This window comes from Mytilus galloprovincialis, chromosome 13, assembly GCF_965363235.1.
Source record: "Mytilus galloprovincialis chromosome 13, xbMytGall1.hap1.1, whole genome shotgun sequence".
In the NCBI taxonomy this organism is placed as follows: Eukaryota; Metazoa; Mollusca; class Bivalvia; order Mytilida; family Mytilidae; genus Mytilus; species Mytilus galloprovincialis.
The window spans coordinates 57,866,413-57,885,697 of record NC_134850.1 but is presented as its reverse complement, the minus strand read 5'-3'; the positions used below and the strand labels follow the sequence as shown (position 1 = coordinate 57,885,697).

General features: G+C 31.9%; 2 protein-coding genes across 4 annotated transcripts; both read right to left on the bottom strand.

Annotated features, from left to right (window-relative positions):
• Positions 1-1,200: 1,200 nt before the first annotated feature.
• On the bottom strand, positions 1,201-4,517 carry LOC143057560 (uncharacterized). Its single transcript, XM_076230873.1, has 4 exons — positions 4,415-4,517; positions 3,801-3,868; positions 2,784-2,947; positions 1,201-1,542 (listed from the first exon to the last, which is right to left on the bottom strand). Exons 1-4 carry the CDS (start codon positions 4,426-4,428, stop codon positions 1,342-1,344), a joined length of 447 nt encoding a protein of 148 aa, XP_076086988.1. The 5' UTR covers positions 4,429-4,517; the 3' UTR covers positions 1,201-1,341.
• A 4,941-nt stretch (positions 4,518-9,458) lies between these two features.
• Positions 9,459-16,445, bottom strand: LOC143057559 (glyoxylate reductase/hydroxypyruvate reductase-like). Of its 3 annotated transcripts, none has more exons than XM_076230869.1 (4): positions 16,310-16,445; positions 13,397-13,631; positions 11,173-11,343; positions 9,459-10,325 (listed from the first exon to the last, which is right to left on the bottom strand). In XM_076230869.1, exons 2-4 carry the CDS (start codon positions 13,593-13,595, stop codon positions 9,709-9,711), a joined length of 987 nt encoding a protein of 328 aa, XP_076086984.1. In that variant the 5' UTR covers positions 13,596-13,631; positions 16,310-16,445; the 3' UTR covers positions 9,459-9,708. The 3 variants fall into 3 exon arrangements, with proteins under 3 accessions (XP_076086984.1, XP_076086986.1, XP_076086985.1); XM_076230871.1 differs by lacking the exon at positions 16,310-16,445 and adding an exon at positions 15,463-15,548; XM_076230870.1 differs by lacking the exon at positions 16,310-16,445 and having other exon boundaries at positions 13,397-13,737.
• Positions 16,446-19,285: the final 2,840 nt, after the last annotated feature.

Here is a 19,285-nt window from a genome sequence, read left to right as displayed (position 1 = left end):
TAATCTCCCTTAAAAATAAACGTTATCAAGGATCGGGGTATGACTTGTTATCTGAATAAAAGAGAAAACATCAAATTATTAAACATGAATTTTCGTCATAATACTAATGCATAAAGGCTTATAGCTTGGTTTAACATGTTTATGTGTGCCCAGTTTTCCCCAAAACCGGGACTGGTGTTACAGCACAACACAAGACACAACCATAAAAAATCAGTTGAATTGTCAGGTCACCTTTTCAATACTATCATGAACGATATCAGACTACACAGATACTATAGTACAAGTAATTTTGATGTACAGTTTTAAAGCTGTATATATATAAACTGTATATGAACATGTATATACAGCTGTAAAGCTGTTATATAAACACTATTTTTAAAGCTGTATATAAACTGTACATCTGTTAAGCTGTATATAAACCGTACATCTGTAAAACTGTATATACATTCTAAAGTATATCAATTACCATATGGTAACAAGAATGTGTCCCTAGTCACGGTACACGGATGCCCCATCCGCATTATCATTTTCCATGTTCAGTGGACACAAAATGGGGTAAAAACGCTAAATGGCATTAAAATTAGAACGATTATATCATAAGGAACAGGTATACTAAGTTTCAAGTTGATTAGACTTCAACTTCATCAAAAACTACCTCGACCAAAAACTTTAACCTGAAGCGAGACAGACGAACGAACGAACTAACGGACGGACGGACTGACGGATGGACGAACAGACAAACGGACGCACAGACCAGAAAACATAATGCCCATAAATGGCATAAAAGTTAAATTATTCAATGCCCAGTTTATATAGTTTTGCAGATATACAGCAGTCTTGCATGTAGATTACAAAACCACTTTGCTTGTTGATAAGAACTGTTATAACAGGGCTGTTATTGCTTCCACTCGTGAAAAGATCACAATGAACGGTGTGTTATATGAATAACTGATTCGAATCATGCATTAATCTGGTTGGTCTGTGCTTCTATGTGCCACCAAACGACGACCTTTCCTTTAATTTTGCGCACAACCACTTGTTTCAGATCTCCCTAAATAATATACCTTAATGTTATATTAAGGTATACAGGGGAAAACTCTGAGACAAGTAACTGTGGTTATGCGTTATATTTAGGTCAATGTGGATGAAATAAATGAAAGTGAATATTAAAAAAAAAATAACAATTATTTGAATAAAAAATAAAAGAATGTTTTTATTAAACAACCAAGTTACCATAACCAGATAAAACTCTTTGAATGTGCAGATAAATGTATTGTACTTTACATATTAATATCATTGTTTGCTATTTGAAGAAGAAGACTCCACGTAGATAACGTTTACTTATTTTGGTACCGGTGTGTCCAGCGTGGAGTTCTCATAATCTTCATAGTTTTCTGCCTGACATAGAGACTGACAGAAACTCTTAAACGACCATGGTTCTTTTGGTGGTTCATATACTTTGTATAACATATCGAGCACTTCATAAGATGTGGGTCTTTTCTTTGGATTAGCGTGAGTACATCTACTGGCAATTTCCTTCAGCTGAAAATGAAAATTTACAAATACAAAAATATCACGTTATACTGTACAAGTTTAAAATAAGCAAATATACGTTGTAAAGTATATTTATGTTAATATACTAAACAAATGTCTGTACATTTCTATAAGTATAACATAAGAACATGTAGATGTGTAATAATTGCACTAGGGCCAACTATCAACTAGAGACCTAATAACGTATAGATATATATAAGTAATTGTATGTCACCGTAAGACCTTCAACAATCAGCAAACTCCTCAAACTCAGCTAAAAAGATCACTACATGACAGATGACACAATGTGGAACAATCGAATAGAAAAAAAACAATGGTTTTGTTTTGTTTGGACAAAAACGCAAAACAAATATGCTAGTAAACAACAACCAACGACAACCAGTAATAATGGTCGACAACAAAACAGACATACTAGTGTTATAGATGGAGTTCTTTATACGGTAGGCACTTACATGGCATCTGTAGTATTTACACGAAGAGTAAACAAAGTGAATGAAGTTGGGAGATCTTTAACATAACTAAGCTGCGATGCTGTAACCTAAAAATACCAATTGAAACAGGAAGAGGGAATGGAATTCCTAGAGATGAAAGACAGTGTCATCTCTGCTACTTGTCAATTGGAAATGAGTTTCACTACTTATTTGAGTGCCAATCTGATCTTGTTAAAAATATCAGAAAAAAATATATTTCAGAATATTACCGCATTTATCCATGTGTTGAGAAAATGGAGGGACTGCTTTCATTTTGCAATATCAAAGTTCTTAAACATTTATCATTGTTTATTAAGAAATTAGTTAAAATATTGTAACTTATATGATTATATGTTAACATATATATATTGTTTTGTAGTAACCGTAATAATGACTATGTATTTTGCCTCTTGTTGCACATGTAAATATGTGTCTGAGTGTTTTCAAATAAAGTATATTGTTATATTATTATTATTATTGTTATTGATAATATAACTAGATTACTCAGTCCATTCATAAACACCCATTGTAACTACATGTATTATGATAGATCAAATGATGTATGGCCAACTGTTTTTGCCATGAATAGTACAGATCGGAAACTATGATAATACTATTTTAGTCTTTGCGTCAAAATACTTGTACATGTAAGTTTCTGATATTATGAACATCGATGTTTAGTATAATTGTTCACATGATCAAGATGGGGTAAGAACCGAAGAAATTTTGACTTAACTTTAAAACGTATAAAAGTCTTACACATTGTATTATTTTTCTCTCTTCCTCTTCTTTCGTCATCCAGTCACAATCATTGTCCTCACCTTCGTCATCTTCATTTTCGTTATCTTCATCACAACCGTTCTTTTCTTCCTTGTCACCAGCATTGTTCTTGTCCGGGTTACCTCCCTTGTTCTCCAACTCATCTTCAGAAATTTAAATCATCACTTTCTAGAAGGGGTGTGTTGCTCATTCTCAAGTGCTTTGTTGGCTTTTGTTTGTTTTTGTTTATCATTTTCCGTTTTTTACCAACTAACATTATTAACCCCGCCACATTATGTATGTGCCTGGCTCAAGTCAGGAGCCTGTTACGGTAATTCAGTGGTTTTTGTTTGTTTTTGTGTGACATATTTGTTTTCAGTTCATTACATTGTAAATACATTAGGGCCATTAGTTTTTCTCGTTTAGATTGTTTTACTTTTGTCATTTCGGGGCCTCTTATAGGCGACTATAAAATATTGGCTTTGCTCATTGTTGAAGGTTGTACAGTGAACTCTAATGGGTAATTTCCGAGTCATTTTCTCTCTTATGAAGAGATATCTCATTGGCAATCATTCCACATCCTCTTTGTTATATTTCAGCAAAACAAGTGCAAAGTTAAAAATAAAAAACAATACACATAGTTTAGCTAATATAAACTTAGATACATGAACAGATAAGCATACTGGTAATATACAAAATCAATTCCAATCAGGAAAAAACATCATGAACTTCTCATTTTTGTCAAATCTTTAAATATCGCTTTGGTACATGCACGCAATAATCGCTAAAATTACAGTATAGCAAGTATCTGTACTTCGATTTATATTTCTATCGCGTATACAGTAGTTCTTTTTTCCATGTAGGAACAAAATACTATAATATGAAAATTGATATTTTCTTTAACAGTTGTATTTTCTATCACTTTTCTATTTCTACTACATGACTGTTACCTGGTATTACATTGTCGTTCAGTTTTTGTTTGTTTTATTGTTGTTTTTTGTGCTTTTTAAAACTTACAATTTTCTGCATTTTCTTTTTCCTGTATTTTGCATGATTGTGTCCACGTCTTTTCCTCTATAAACGATCTGAAATGTTTCAAGCATTTCCAAAATGCAGTGAACAAGAATTTAGTTAATTTAGAACTAACTACTTAGTTGTCTAAAGGTATCGTTTAATTCCCTTTTCTATAATTTTGAACCCATACACCGAGTGACATTAACTTAGCAAGAACCAAAATCCTTCAATTTATAGAATGTGAAAATTGGTAGTCTGTATCCCTTGACGTATTGATAGAAGGGCGTCGAATAAAAATTAATAAAACAAGCAGTCGCACATTACACAAAACAACACAAATGACTGATCAACATGAATGTGTACGCATGTGTGGAGTGACGTCTCAGATCTCAATGTTCGCTACAACATTTGATTCAGCACAAAGAGACACATTTTAAAATGCATTTTACTGAATCCCATTCGACATGTGCTTTTCGAAGAAGTTGGAAGATACACAAGGTGTGCGTCATTATAATATTGATAACTTTACACTGTAAATGATACCTTTTTAGAATCTTTACCAGGAATATGACAAAAATTACAAAATTCGAAATGAATGATCAACAAACAATACTTACTTATTTTCTGCCATTTTATTGATATCTGAAACTTCGCTGATATTTAATAGAATGTCAAATGCTCATAGCTATTGAACATTTGTATCAATCAGTTTTATTTCCCTAGACAGACTTTACCAATGAATATTTATATGGTATTATAAATTTGTGTTTAAATTGTAGCTTACCGTGGGGAATGTCGGTGGAATTTAATGATTTTATTTGATGCAAATGCAACTTTCATTAATATTTATCTGAAATACTTGTAAAATGACATCTAATTTGATGATCTTTCTAAGATATTAACCCCTAGAGGAGAAGATTCGCTTGATAACTAGTCACAGATTGGTGTTTAACTGTTAGGGCATTCAATGTAGTACATATATCATGGGTCTTAGGACTACCTTAAGATATTAAGTTTTCCAATAATTATGACTTGTAAAGACCAAAAGAGAATAGATTGCCTAAGACTCTAAGACTAATGAAAATAGGGGCAGATAGTATCATGTTGTTAATATATATAAACTCATCATTAGTGAATAAAATAATTCCTCATAAAAGCTATAAACTATTAGAATTAAATGAATTGATAATACAACATACATTGCATTTCACAAATTTCGATTCTGCACTAAAATTAAGGTTTCAAATTAAACTGTATTGATAAGCACAGATTAGCAATATGTAATCTTATAAATTGAACACAGTTGACGAAGGACGTGCATGTTCAAGGCTTATATCTAATGTACACGAAACGCGCGTCTGACGTATTCAATTATAACCCTGGTCCCTTGATAACTATTTACACATCTGGGCCGATGCCACTGCTGGTGGACGTTTCGTCCCCTAGGATCGATATTATTACGAGAGGTAACCAAGCAGCTGCGCAAAATTTGATCTGGCGAAAATTACGAACAATTAGTATTAAACCTACTAAACGAAGATTCAGAACAGAGGTAGAAGGAATTTAAGTAAGCATTTATCAATTGGATAGTTTTTTGTGACATTTTCCCCTGTTTCTATCGAGTTAAATAAAAAGCATTTTTTAAGCCGACAACGTCGCCATCGAACGCCGCCATTTTCTTATTGTTCAATCAAGTTTTCTTAGCAACGTAAGACAATCTGCTTTAATTTTGCAAAAATCCCGCAATATTTAGTGTTATAACGTCAAAATAAAATGATGGAGTCCAATGCTGGTAATCAAAATATGGAAGAAGATATTGTTGAACTACTTACTAGAATCATGGAAGTAATATTTAATATTACTTCCATGCTAGAATTGATCACCGATTAGGTGTTATTGAAGGGAGGACGGATAAAATAGAAAGCATTGATAGAAAACTTGGCGAGCTTACGAGTAAAGTGACAAGCATTGAAAAAGAAGTTGATAATTTAAAAAAACGAACAAATACATTAGAGAAAGATACAGTGGAATTTAAAAAAGAACTAACTGAAGCTAAGAGAGATATTAATGAATTGAAAGATGCCTCTAACGCCGCTAACAAATAAATGTGTCAGATCTGCGGGAGAAAATTTTAGACCTGCAATGCAGGTCAATGCAAAATAACCTTGTTTTTAGTGGAATTGAGGAAAAACCCGAGGAAGATACCAAAATCGTAATTCAGAACTTCATTTCGAATGAACTTTCAATTAAAAAAGATATACAGTATGGAAATATCCATAGGTTTGGTAGGGCAGACAAAAATAAGGGCAAACCACGGCTTATTGTTGTGAAATTCGTATATTTTGCTGACCTACGAAAAGTGTTAGAAGCAGGGCCAAAGTTAAAAGAAAAACCTCAGTTTGGGATGAACTTACAATTTCCTATCGAAATCGAAGAAAGGAGAAGAAAATTATATCCTGTCATGAAAGACGCGAAAAGAAATGGGAAAAGAGTAAGTCTGATACGTGACAAATTAATTATCGAAGGCAAAGTTTATTATTCTAAAAACAATATAGAGGAAAGCCAAACCTCCCCAAAAGAAAATAATGATACTGTAAGTAGGCCGAACAAGAGATCTAGAACTAGCTCATCGTCATAGGAAATCGCAGAAAATACAAATGTATATATATAAAAACTTTGAATCATAAACAGTGTAAGCTAAACTGCCGTGAATATTAAATTAGAAAATTAAAAATATTAAGCTTAAATTTATGTGGAATTAATGTGGAATTAAGACAAGCATGAAATATCCCGAATTTATTGACCTTATAACCAAATACGATATATTATGTTTCCAAGAAACCAAAACCGACAACTGCGACCATTTATTCCTGCCTGGCTATACTTTCAAATGAAAAACAGATCAAGCTTATCAAATAGACGATCCTAATAATTTGTTATAAAGATGAGATTTTAAAATATGTCCGACTTATAGAAAATGAGAGCAAATTTGTCATGTGGATTAATATTTCATCCCAATACACAAAAACGGAAATCGAATAAATCATGGTTTGACAACGAATGCAGGCAAAAAAGAAAAAGACAAGGCGCACTCAAAGATTATACAGACTATGTAAATCATAATTTTGTACTTTTAAAATATCTTACTGTATTTGTTTACCTTAACTATTGTAAATGTATTTATATTGTATGTTTCTCTGTAAACTTGTATTTAGTTTTTAGAGAATAAAGTATCTATCTATCTATCTACCAGCCCAATAGTCAGCACTTCGGTGTTGACTTGGCTATCAATTATATGGTAATTTTTATAAATTTCCTGTTACAAATCTTTAAATTTTTCGAAAAACTAAGGATTTTTGTATCCAAGGAATAGATTACCTTAACCGTATTTGGCACAACTTTTTGGAATTTTGGGTCCTCAATGCTCTTCAACTTTGTAGTTGTTTGGCTTTATAACTATTTTGATCTCAGCGTCACTGATGAGTATTTAATTTTATGTAGACGAAACGCGCGTCTGGCGTATTAAATTATAATTCTGGTACCTTTGATAACTATATCATGATGAATGCATGTGGATATTTTAATTTGTAAAACACATTATATGTAAACAAAATGACTTTTAAATTTTATCAACATCCTTATAACATTTAAAAAGAAGATATATTTGCATATCTGAAAAGTGCATTTCTAATTGGACAGGGTGTTAAAAGGATAAATTATTATATGAAGGGTGATTTAATGTGAGATGTTAATCAAACCACCATTATTTACAATGCAAGACTCAGTCCGTGCATCGTATAGGTTATCATATGGTTTGCGGCGTCATAAGTAACAGTACTCGGAACTTTTCTGTCTGCTGGATCAGGTCCTGTTCAGTTACGTACCCTTAAAGCGGCCCGAGGGTACACAAATTTCAGCAAACATTTAAACATTTATTTTTTAAATTACAAATTTTATTTATTACGTATACATTATTAGTTGTTATTTTATGATATGGTACAAAAATTAACAAAATAAATCAATTCGTTTTGACCCTAGATGATTTTTAAAATGTTTATATCATTGAAAAAGCTCCAAATTATCTCCCTTTGGTGCAAAAATGCATATTTTTGGCATTCAAATTGAAATATCTTTTTTAAATCATCGGTGATTTATATGTTTTATTATTTTTGTTCAAATCAGCTGTACTCAAAACTAAACAGTTGTAAAATTTAAGCGATTTTATAATTTAGTTTTTTTTTTTTTTTTTTGTTTCGATGTTTCCTCTATTTCTCCTATATAAAAAAAATTCAACTATAAAAAAAGTACCTAAGTGAAGTTAACAAAAATGTATGCTTCTTTCGAAGGCAGATTGTGAGCTTAAATGAACGGTGATCCCATTCTTTTATTTTATTGTTTTATTAAGTAAATGTTAACGTTCATTTATAGAAAAAAATAGCGAAATCCTACATTTAAAAAAAAATGATTTATTCCCTCGAGTCCCCGCAAAACGTAACTATAGCCTTATTTAAGCTCTGTTATACTTTTCAGTATGTTATTTTTAACAAGCACTAATTTGATGGTGTTAGATCTTACCCAATTATTTTGCTCAGAATACACTAAACTTAAACAGCTATGGTCAGTCTTACACTTGCAGTGAGGATGAGTTCTTTTTGCTTCGTATTGAAGATCTCGCTGTGACCAAGGATTTCAATAAAAAGAGCTGTTCCTTTGCGTTTGTGTTATGTTGCTGTATGTGTACTGGTTTTGTGTAATGAGTGGTAGGTATCCAATATACTTTTTTTTTCTTGCAAGGCAAAGTCTTATATTTTGAAAAGAAGGATCTCTCTACAAAATTATTTATTCCCATAAAATACATGTAGTTTACAACAGTGATTAATACATTGTAACGTTGTATTGTAGAATCATTTGTCCCTTTCAATGAACTATCGGCTTGTAAATGATCCGTTTTTATTTTCTAAAAAGCAGATAATTCTAAAAATGTTGTGCGCAATTATAGATAATTCGTCATAGATGCAATATTTTATATTATGTGACTTTTCATTTTTCAACAAGACTGTACTAATATATTTATCAGGAATGATTTTTTTTGTTTTGTTTTGTGAATCAATGAATTCCTAGCACTAGTACCGAATACCGTTCTGCAACTATACTTTTCAATAAAAAAAAAGAGGTGCACGACTTTCGAAATCAATCGTATGTTTCATGTGTCCAGCAGCATCTGTTGACCCTACCTGGGCACCTGAGATCATATTTGTTTCATATTTGCAAAGTGTTTCTAAATCTATATTTTATATGTTTACTGCTATAGTTAAGCTGTTGTTTGTCGTTGTTCGTTTTTGCTTTTTGATTATTTGTTTTGACTTGTTCTCGAATTATGAGTTTGAGTATACCTTCGGGATCCTCCTATAATAACAACTGTCGGGTAACTGCTGCTTAAATTGTTTAAGTCAGGGACTATCTTTTGGTCTGTTGGGTTTTTTTTCTTTTTAGAGCCTTAAATGTAAATACAAACTATTGTTTTTTTTCCGATTTAATCGTCAAAAGTAACATAACCAGTATATTTTGAAAGACTGGCTGAATTAACCACATTTAGTTTGACATGTATGTTCAGATTCAATTTTCAATTGGTACATATGTTCACTGCACACAAAATTTCGCTCGCCTTTTGCAACAATTTTATTTTAATAGACATAAGTGTAAGAAATCAACAGGGACAACTTAACAGTAACTCTAATGATGTAAACCTTCAATATGACCAATATTGACTAGTTGCAACTAAAAAGAAGAAATCAAATTACAACATCAACCATATGATTTACTGAAACGATTACAAGTATATCGATAATCGGAAACAAATAACGATATAACAAAGCGGTCTCATGTTGCTGTTATTTTTTTTTTTTTTTAATCATAGACCATTATTTCGAGGAGGAATTACTTCACCTACTGCATTCGTACCATTTAAAACAGAAATAATGTTAGCCGCAGCAATTTCCGACATACTGTTTCTTGATTCCCATGTATTACTACCCATATGTGGGAGAACAATACAGTTGTTTAAGGTCAATAACAGATGATCTTTAGGAAGTGGTTCCGGTTCAGTTACGTCTAATCCGGCAGCCGCAATAGTGTTTGTACGTAATGCTTCATATAGGTCATCATGTTGGATTACTCCCCCTCTCCCGGAATTAACTAACACTGCACTGTTCTTCATCTTTTCGAAAGCCTTCGTATTAAACTTGTGCTTAGTTTGTGGAGTTAAATTACAACATATACATATCATATCAGAATCGCTCAACAAAGTGGGGAAATCTACATATGTAGCGCCAATATCATCAGCGTAACTAACTCTGCAGACATCATGGTAAATAATTCTTTCAATTCCGAAAGGTTTCAGTCGTTTAGCCACCCCGTATCCTATACGACCAAGTCCGAGGATTCCGACTGTTTTGTTTGTTAATTCGACTCCACACAGCCACATAGGTTTCCATTTGCCCCATTCTCCTACATGGACAGCACGTATTCCTGAAAATACAATGAATGTATAAATGTTATTTAACGGAAAGGGGGTAGCATTTATTTAGTAATCCTATGATTATAAGCACACATTGACATAGTCAGCTAAGATCGTCCTTTCAACAAGCGCCAAATATGAAGCAGTATCTGTTTACCCTTCCGAAGCAACTGAATCTCCTGGTTTTGGTAAGGTTTGTGTTGCTCGATCTGTATTGTTCTAAGTTGTGCTTTTGTGGGTTTGCTTCTATTTTCGTTGTGTTTTTGTTGGTTTTGGGTTTTTTGTTTTTTTTTTGTTTTTTTTTGGCTATGACGTTTTAAATTTCTCTCAACTTGATATGAGTTTTGAGTTTTGAGTTTTGGATCCCCGCCTCTTTAATTTTCACAATGCTTAAATCCTTTATACGAATAAGTCTCGTTACCAAACAATTTGATTGAAATCCAAGAACACAACTTGGTGTTCGTTACTACATTTATGTTGAGCTCTATGTACCCTCTAAAGGTTTTAATAATAATCATTTCTGAGGTTGGATCATCTAATTAAAAAAATATATATCTCTGATTTCGTTATACTACATATGAGTATTACGTAGTATAACGAAATCAGAGATCTATATTTTAATTAGCTATAGATAGGAGGTTGGATTAATTTGTTGTTAAATATTTTGTGTGGAATGTCGGAGCTGATCTTAACAATTATTCTAAATTTTCAAATAATTATAACGGATTATTTTTCAACATAATTAGTACATTTCTTTAAAGTATTCATTAGCAGAACATTGCTTTTTAAGCATGTTACTTGTCAGGTTGAGCATTTACTATATATCTAACTCGAGACTACTTTTAAAACTACATGTACCTTCATATAGTCTCCTCGCCACCAGCAGTAGAAGAGACACCGTTAGTTCTGACACACTATCAGTTGATACATTTGGAGTGTTTGTTACAGCTATCCCCCTTCTTTTACAAGCTTCAAGATCTATGTGCTCATAACCTACAGACATAGTCGACACAATACGCAGGTTTTCACCTAGTAAAAAGAGGATATTTGTTAATTATACTCAGGTTTTCATCTAGTAAAAAGAGTATATTTGTTAAAACGCAGGTTTTCACCTAGTAAAAAGAGTATATTTGTTAATACGCAGGTTTTTACCTAATAAAAAGAGTATATTTGTTAATACGTAGGTTTTCACCTAGTAAAAAGAGTAAATTTATTAATACGCAGGTTTTCACCTAGTAAAAAGAGTATATTTGTTAATACGCAGGTTTTCATCTAGTAAAAAGAGTATATTTGTTAATACACAGGTGTTCACCTAGTAAAAGAGTATATTTGTTAATACGCAGGTTTTCACCTAGTAAAAAGAGTAAATTTGTTAATACGCCTAGTAAAAAGAGTAGAACTAAACACATTTATTCAAAAACCCGTTATTGGCATGACACGGATTATGTTCTTCTCATATATGTTAATATGATGGTATGATGCTAAACCCCTAACGGGAAGGATTGTGCCTGATATTCATATGATGAAATCATAATCTTTCAATCAGTTTAATTGAAGTCTGGAGATGGCATGTCAGTTAACTGCTAGTAGTCTGTTGTTATTTATGTATTATTGTCATTTTGTTTATTTTCTTTGGTTACATCTTTTGACATCAGACTCGGACTTCTCTTGAACTGAATTTTAAATGTGCGTATTGTTATGCGTTAACTTTTCTACATTGGCTAGAGGTCAGGAGCCTCTGGCCTTTGTTAGTCTTGTATTATTTTAATTTTAGTTTCTTGTGTACAATTCGGAAATTAGTATGGCGTTCATTATCACTGAACTAGTATATAATATTTGTTTAGGGGCCAGCTGAGGGACACCTCCGGGTGCAGGAATTTCTCGCTACATTGAAGACCTATTGATGACCTTCTGCTGTTGTTTTTTCTATGGTCGGGTTGTTGTCTCTTTGACACATTCCCCATTTCCATTCTCAATTTTATATTTGTTAATAAGCATGTTTTCACCTAGTAAAAAGAGTATATTTGTTGATACGCAGGTTTTCACCTTGTTAAAAGAGTATATTTGTTAATACGCAGGTTTTCACCTAGTAAAAAGAGTATATTTGGGTGTTCACCTAGTAAAAAGAGTATATTGGTTAATACGTAGGTTTTCACCAAGTAAAAAGAGCATATATGTTATTGTCCTATCTGAATTACTTCCCTTACACTGCAAAAATGGTTTTTGATGTGTATTTTTCTGTCGATATTTTTCAAATTTTTTTTTCGATAGCCTACATCGAATTTTTAAACCAAATACAAAGGATTACAAATGTCCTCATCACATTGAAAATTTGGATGTTATAGAACATTTAAATCTAATTTAACAAAATCAATTAAAATACGTTAGATTTAACAAAATCAATAGACTTACGTAAGATGCATGTGTCTGACATATGCACCAAGGTCTTATATTTATTGCCAACTCAGGACAAATCTTTCTACAATATTTTTCTTTTTATAATCAAGTTTAAAAAAGAATTTATAAGGTATATCTAAATAAGATTTTTTTTTAAAACAATGGAGAAACCGTGTTCGTTATCACCCAAGAAGCTTTTATTTCAGATCAAATTTGTTTTAAAAAATAACCATATATACGATAAAAGTTATAGTACTGATGCATTTTGATATGAAAACAAGTATATAATAAGGCAAAAATACCAAGCAACTTCACAGTATGTTACTGTTGAAGTTTGTCCTGAATGGTGTTTATTTTTTCATTGACTTCCTACTTCATTGACTTCCTACTTCATTGACTTCTTACTTGCAAAGAAGCAAAGACGACAACCTATGATATATCATAACAATACAGTATAAAAACCGATGCTGTGGCCGTTATTAATATTCTACAGCAGTTGAAAGGTACAGGAAACAACTATTGCAAATACACGAGTATGTTGCTAGTGAGTTGGAAAGTCAACTGTCCAAATAAAAGCTTTACAAAAATACATCTAAAAATCATATTACGATTTTTATCCAATAAGTCGAAATAGTGGTATCAAAACACTTTACAGGAAAAGAAAAGTAAATATGTATATATTTACCTGCTTTTGCTAGGACTTCGTCATCTATTTTATCAGTCAGCATACACAGCAAAGCTCCTACTCCCTGAACTTTCTTGAGAAGTTCGTCTTGTGGAATGGCTTCATCACTGTCCCAAAACTGTACATCACAATCCTGTTGTAGTATGTCAAGTCCGGGTTTGGGTATCCTCCTAGTCACAAACACTTTAATTTTTGTCATCCTCTCTAGATATGTTAAAAAACATATACTAGTAATCTGTTATATAAAATGTTATTCGAATGTTATTAATAACTATTTGTTTAGAGTAAATATAGCAAGATAAATTAGCTGTTATCAATATTTCTGTGTTGAAATGTCGATGACACTGTAAACGCCCATACGATACTGGACAGTATTTTATACATAACAGTGAAACCTACGAAAGGATTACGTGAGAAAATTAAGGTTTAGAATCAGCTCTAGACTTCTATCTATCGATTGATAGCAGACAATGTCAAATGAAGGACAATCCAACCTCCGCAACATAACGAATAACATTCGAACATCTTAATGACGACAAAAGGATGCAGAAGAGTAACGAATATCCTAATTGATAATCTGTCTTAATTGACCTTGATAAAACAGCAAACGTGCTACCCTGTGCACGCTAATTTACATCGACTTCTGTCTAATTTCAAAACGATTTAAAAGATGAGGTGTTTTGTATGATCTGACAATTTAATCTGAAATTAATTACGTAACATTTATTCCTTTAAAAGTGCATTCTGTTATTAATCTCATTTTTATTCACAACTTGTATCACACGAACACGCCTATTACATACTTGTACGTGTTTGTCTTTCTTGTATATTCAAGGGTGAGATCAAACTTTACCGTTTGATTAAACATAAAGACCTTGTGAGTAAATCATTTCTTGACACATTGTCAATCTTACATAATTACGTATTATCTTTGCTCCTCTGTATGACAAACTATAAATAGATCGAGTCTACAATATTGGGGCGAAATAAGAAACAAGATAAGTTTTAGAAATGAAAAATAAGAAAAACCGACAAAGTGGAGGATTTTCTTTACCCTATAAAAAGTGTGTTGTTTTTTTAATTGTATTGACTGGTTGCAACTTTTATTAGTTAAGATCCAGCACGGGACAGGTGCACTCGACAAGTCATAGTCCTAAGTCAAACAAAGTTTGTTAATGTCTGTGTCATTTTGGTCTTTTGTGGATAGTTGTCTCATTGGCAATCATACCACATCTTCTTTTTTATATCTTCTAAGATATGTATCCTAACATTGGTTTTTATATCGTAAGGATATACAGTCTGTATACTTATAGGTGTCATAGGATGGTCTAAGGTTTGTCTTAAAAGTTGCGATGTCGTAAGTCCAAATAGAAACAGCTAATATGGCCTGCAGTCAGTATTGTATTTCTTATTATTCTTCTAAATATTATTTGCTGTCATATGTGATAGTTTGCTGAATACAATTCCACTTTGCTTATCTTTATCGGCAAGAATAATATGATAACACTAATTTCCTTTATTTTTAACAATTTACATGCAGAGGTAGTAAAAAGACTAGTATTGTTACATATATTTGCCAGGGTCCTCCACCATATATTATAACAAAAATAAAAGGACGACAATGCTATCCAATGTGAATGGTATATAGATTGTTGGTATATTGTGAAGTTAGCCGTTGTGTTGATTCCCGACAAACTCTCAACAGACGAACTACATCCGTGAGAGCTGGTTCTGGGTCTAAGCATGATGGGGGAAACTAGCTGTGACAATGCCTAGGATGGTGCATGGCATTGCTGCCGATGTAGAGGCAGGCCGGGATCGACTGACAACTAGAATATCAAGAAACTCGCACTTTATTTAATAAACAAAGTACAACTTTAAAGTTAAAATAAATTGAAAACAATAATAACATACTACAAACATTGCTAATAAAATATCAAATAATAACAATAATAATTACTGTTAAATTAAACATTTGAATTAAAATATTAGTTACTTGTAAACTTTATCTATTTTTCTTCAAAATAAAATTAAAAGAAAATCATTTTTAAAACCAAGAGACTCACCTAGAATATCAAGAAACTCGCTATTAATTTTATAGCGGCTTAATCAGTGTATAATATACTAATTTCTGAACTTCTAGTAACCTTTAATTGACTGCAGCAAACAGAATTACAAAAAATAACCAGGATAAAAAATAACAGGATAACGAAAGAATTTATAAGTTATTAACTAAAATTAGAATGCATATAGTTATGATCCAAAAAATAAAGGCAACAGTAGTATACCGCTGCCAAACCTCCCGCTTTTATAGCAATAATAAATATATAACATTAAACTGATAACATTTTATGACAGGACTACAATACAGTACAATAGAAAATCAGGCTAATACTAGTTTACAACAAGGTCCTGAATTGTATGTACATATCTAAAATAAAGTATACTTATAGATTATCGTTGATCATCTCAACGAGATTGATTTTCTCGCTTGAGCCGCTTGAGCAATCGAGTTGAGATGACCAATGAAAATCTGTTTATCGCTATTTTACCTATGACGATGTTGTCATGTCAATTACATTAGCAACGTTACGCGCTTCCTTAGTTTCTAGCGATAATTTTCCATCTCAAGCGAGTAGCATGAGATGAAAAATCATCACAAAAAAAAAGATCAAAGGAAAAATGCGCAAAATAGCGATAAAATTCAATAATACAAAATTAATACAACTACAAATATCAATATATATCCAACATCGTTTCGAATTTGTAGACAAGTTGTTCCTTAAAATACTTCAAGATAAATGTTTTAACTATGAACCGAGCGTATATATATATAGTATTCAGTTTTAGTTATTGAAACGAAAATTAGATATATTTCAAGCACGTTATCTGTATATGTGTAATATGACTTACCTAATGCACGTAATATCTAAATACATTGAGATATTCCGGAGTGATTTCGTGAAGTACAAAATAATCTGAAAAGGGCACCCATTACAGCTCTCCCAAAAGGTTTGTTTGACGGTGTCATATTTATTACGATTCAAAAGGATTATAAATCCGACGATAAGTGCACAAAGGTAACCTGTATTAACACAAATAAATAAAACTGCGTAGTAATAGGTTTTAGAAATAAACTAGATCGCGTACAAGTGTACTACGCAATAAAGTTTTTGCTTATATCATATTATTGACTTTTGCGGATTTCCGAGTATGTACCTATACATTAGTGTTGCATTAGTATAATATTGAACACCATAAACGGTAGTTTTGTGTTACAGTAGTAGCTACCTTTGATATGCAAAGTAAGGAAAAAAAAGTTGAAAGAAAAATGTTTAAGAAGATTGAAAGAATACCAATAATTGTAACGGTCCCTTTCTATCCCACGGCCGACACTCGGCTAACCGAGAGATTGGTCGGTTAATCTATATTGAGTATGCGGCTATATGGGAGATTGGTCTGTTAATCGGGTTGGCTATACGTCTGTTAAGAGTAAAACGCACAATTTAATGTTAATTTCTATCAAATATACAGATTTTTGGCATATTATAAGAATCAAATCAAAAAAAGAAAAGTGTCTGACAAAATGATATCTATCATAGAACATTTTCCACCTTCAAAAACATTTCATAGTCTACGCAGTTTTTAGTAAAAGTAAAAGGTGTCGCGCAAGTATGTAGTATTAATGACTACACGCATAGCAATTTTTTTGATAAAAGGCGAAACAAACAATTTTAGATATCATTTAAAAGACACAAACTACTACTTTGGTTCTTGCATATAAATTGACATTAGTAAATATTTCATAATTGTAATATAACGTGAGTAATACCACGTTTTAGTGAAAATTATGGGTTATAAAGTCTGTTAATGGGTTGGACAATTGAAATTGTGTCAGTTAAGAGTTATTTAGCCACGAAAATAGTTTTGCTACCTTTATATTTTCTCATTGAAAAAGTTAAGAATGAGAGATTCTTGAGTAAAAAAAAAATGATAACACGGTGCAGCACTATCCTTCCAGTAAACGCATTTTTGTTTTGACTTTCTTTGCATTTTATTGAAGAGTGTGTCACTTCAATATAGCGTGATCTGGGTTGGCCGCTGGAATATGCATGAATTTATTATTAACGATTTCAATCAGCCTTAATTGTTGTGTCTGCAAAAAGTAGCATGTTCTCAAATCCGACTGAACGTGTCTTCCTAATACAACACAGGGTACTTATAACGTGTTGTCGTTCTCATATGCACATGATATTTGTCACTGGACGTTTAACCCAAATTCGTCAGTATCATCCAATTGGTTCTTTTCTTCTATTACTTAATAATCATCTGTTGTTTATAAATCATTCTAAAGAAGTAAATGGAAAGGAGCGAATGCAGCTACATTTGGTTGTATTAAGTTTAAATTCATGTTATTCCGTTTAGTTCCTTTTCAACATATGTGCAGTGGAGAACTGCAGTTGTCCACATGTAAACTTCAAGCATTTGTTACCAATATGAGTACATCGCAATCCGTTACTGTTTCAACATCCAGGGTGGTTTTATGTCTTTATTCTTAAACAATTATTGTTTTTTTTCTCTCTTTTTTAGCAATGCATCACTCTCTACTGTCCTTATCTTTTATTTATATTCTGTATCTCCATCCAGATTCTCGTGTATACAAGGTTGGGTGGTAAAAACCACCCCCGGTATTTACCAGTGGTATTTACCGGTATTTACCGCCCCGGACAATACTCCCCAAGTGGTCAATACTGGCAAATACTGGTCAATTGAAATTTTTATGGTTGTTTTTACTATTAATTGAAGTAAAAACTTGACAAAAAGTAAAATATACTTCAACTTTAATCTTTATGAATGTGTCAGCTTATAAAATTAATGAATTTGATGTTTTATTCATTTAAAACACTTGTTCCTACTGATTTAAAATTTAGTTATTATGAATTATGATATTGCATACTTCAGATATATATATAAAATTACATTTTATTTCAACATTTATAAATCAATATATTTTTTATTCAAAATGTATGATTTTACAGGTAGTTAGAATTAAAGGTAAATAAAACTACAGGTAAATGAAGTTACATGGGTCTTTTTACCCATCACCTGGCATTGCTAGGTGTGAAAATTTAATTACTAAAACAACAGCCCCCAATAAAAGTTGACAGTACATGGGTTGAAAGTAATAAAATTGATACATGAAGACTCCCTTAAACAATAAATTATTTCCTGTCTATTTAGCTGTGAGATAAAAACCTTCTTCATGCTGGAAATGGAAATATTGAAGCAGGGACAAAAAGTTTTGATCTTTTACTATAATATTATATACACATTAATCAATGTAGATCCATGTTTGAATTTACAATAGAAATTGAAATGAAAGCATTAAAAATGATTTGAACACTTTCTAGATAAATTAATTATTAATAGTAATTATAATTGACCAAGAAGATAGTGGTTTTTATAGGAATGACCACTAAAAATTCAATCGACCAGTATTTGCCGGTATTTGCCAGTATTTCCCGGTATTTACCGGTATTTACCACTGGCATGGTCTAGAACACTTTTTTGCCAACCTTGCGTGTATACCATGAGGGTCCGGATTGGGGTGTTGATTATTTCTGTATTCTTTAAATTGTTATGTTACTTTTCTATACATTTTATTTATCTTACTCATTAATTATTCTTTCTCTATTCTATATATTTAGGCATCCCAATATATTTTACTTACTTATGTTTAGTTACATTACGACGTTAAACGTTATACTGGTCACCAATGTAGATGACAAATTGGTGTCATTCATGACAATAAAACAGAATCCACACAATATATGCGACCATTCTCGGATAAAATTAATTTTACTCTAATTTAACACTTTTTGAAACCAC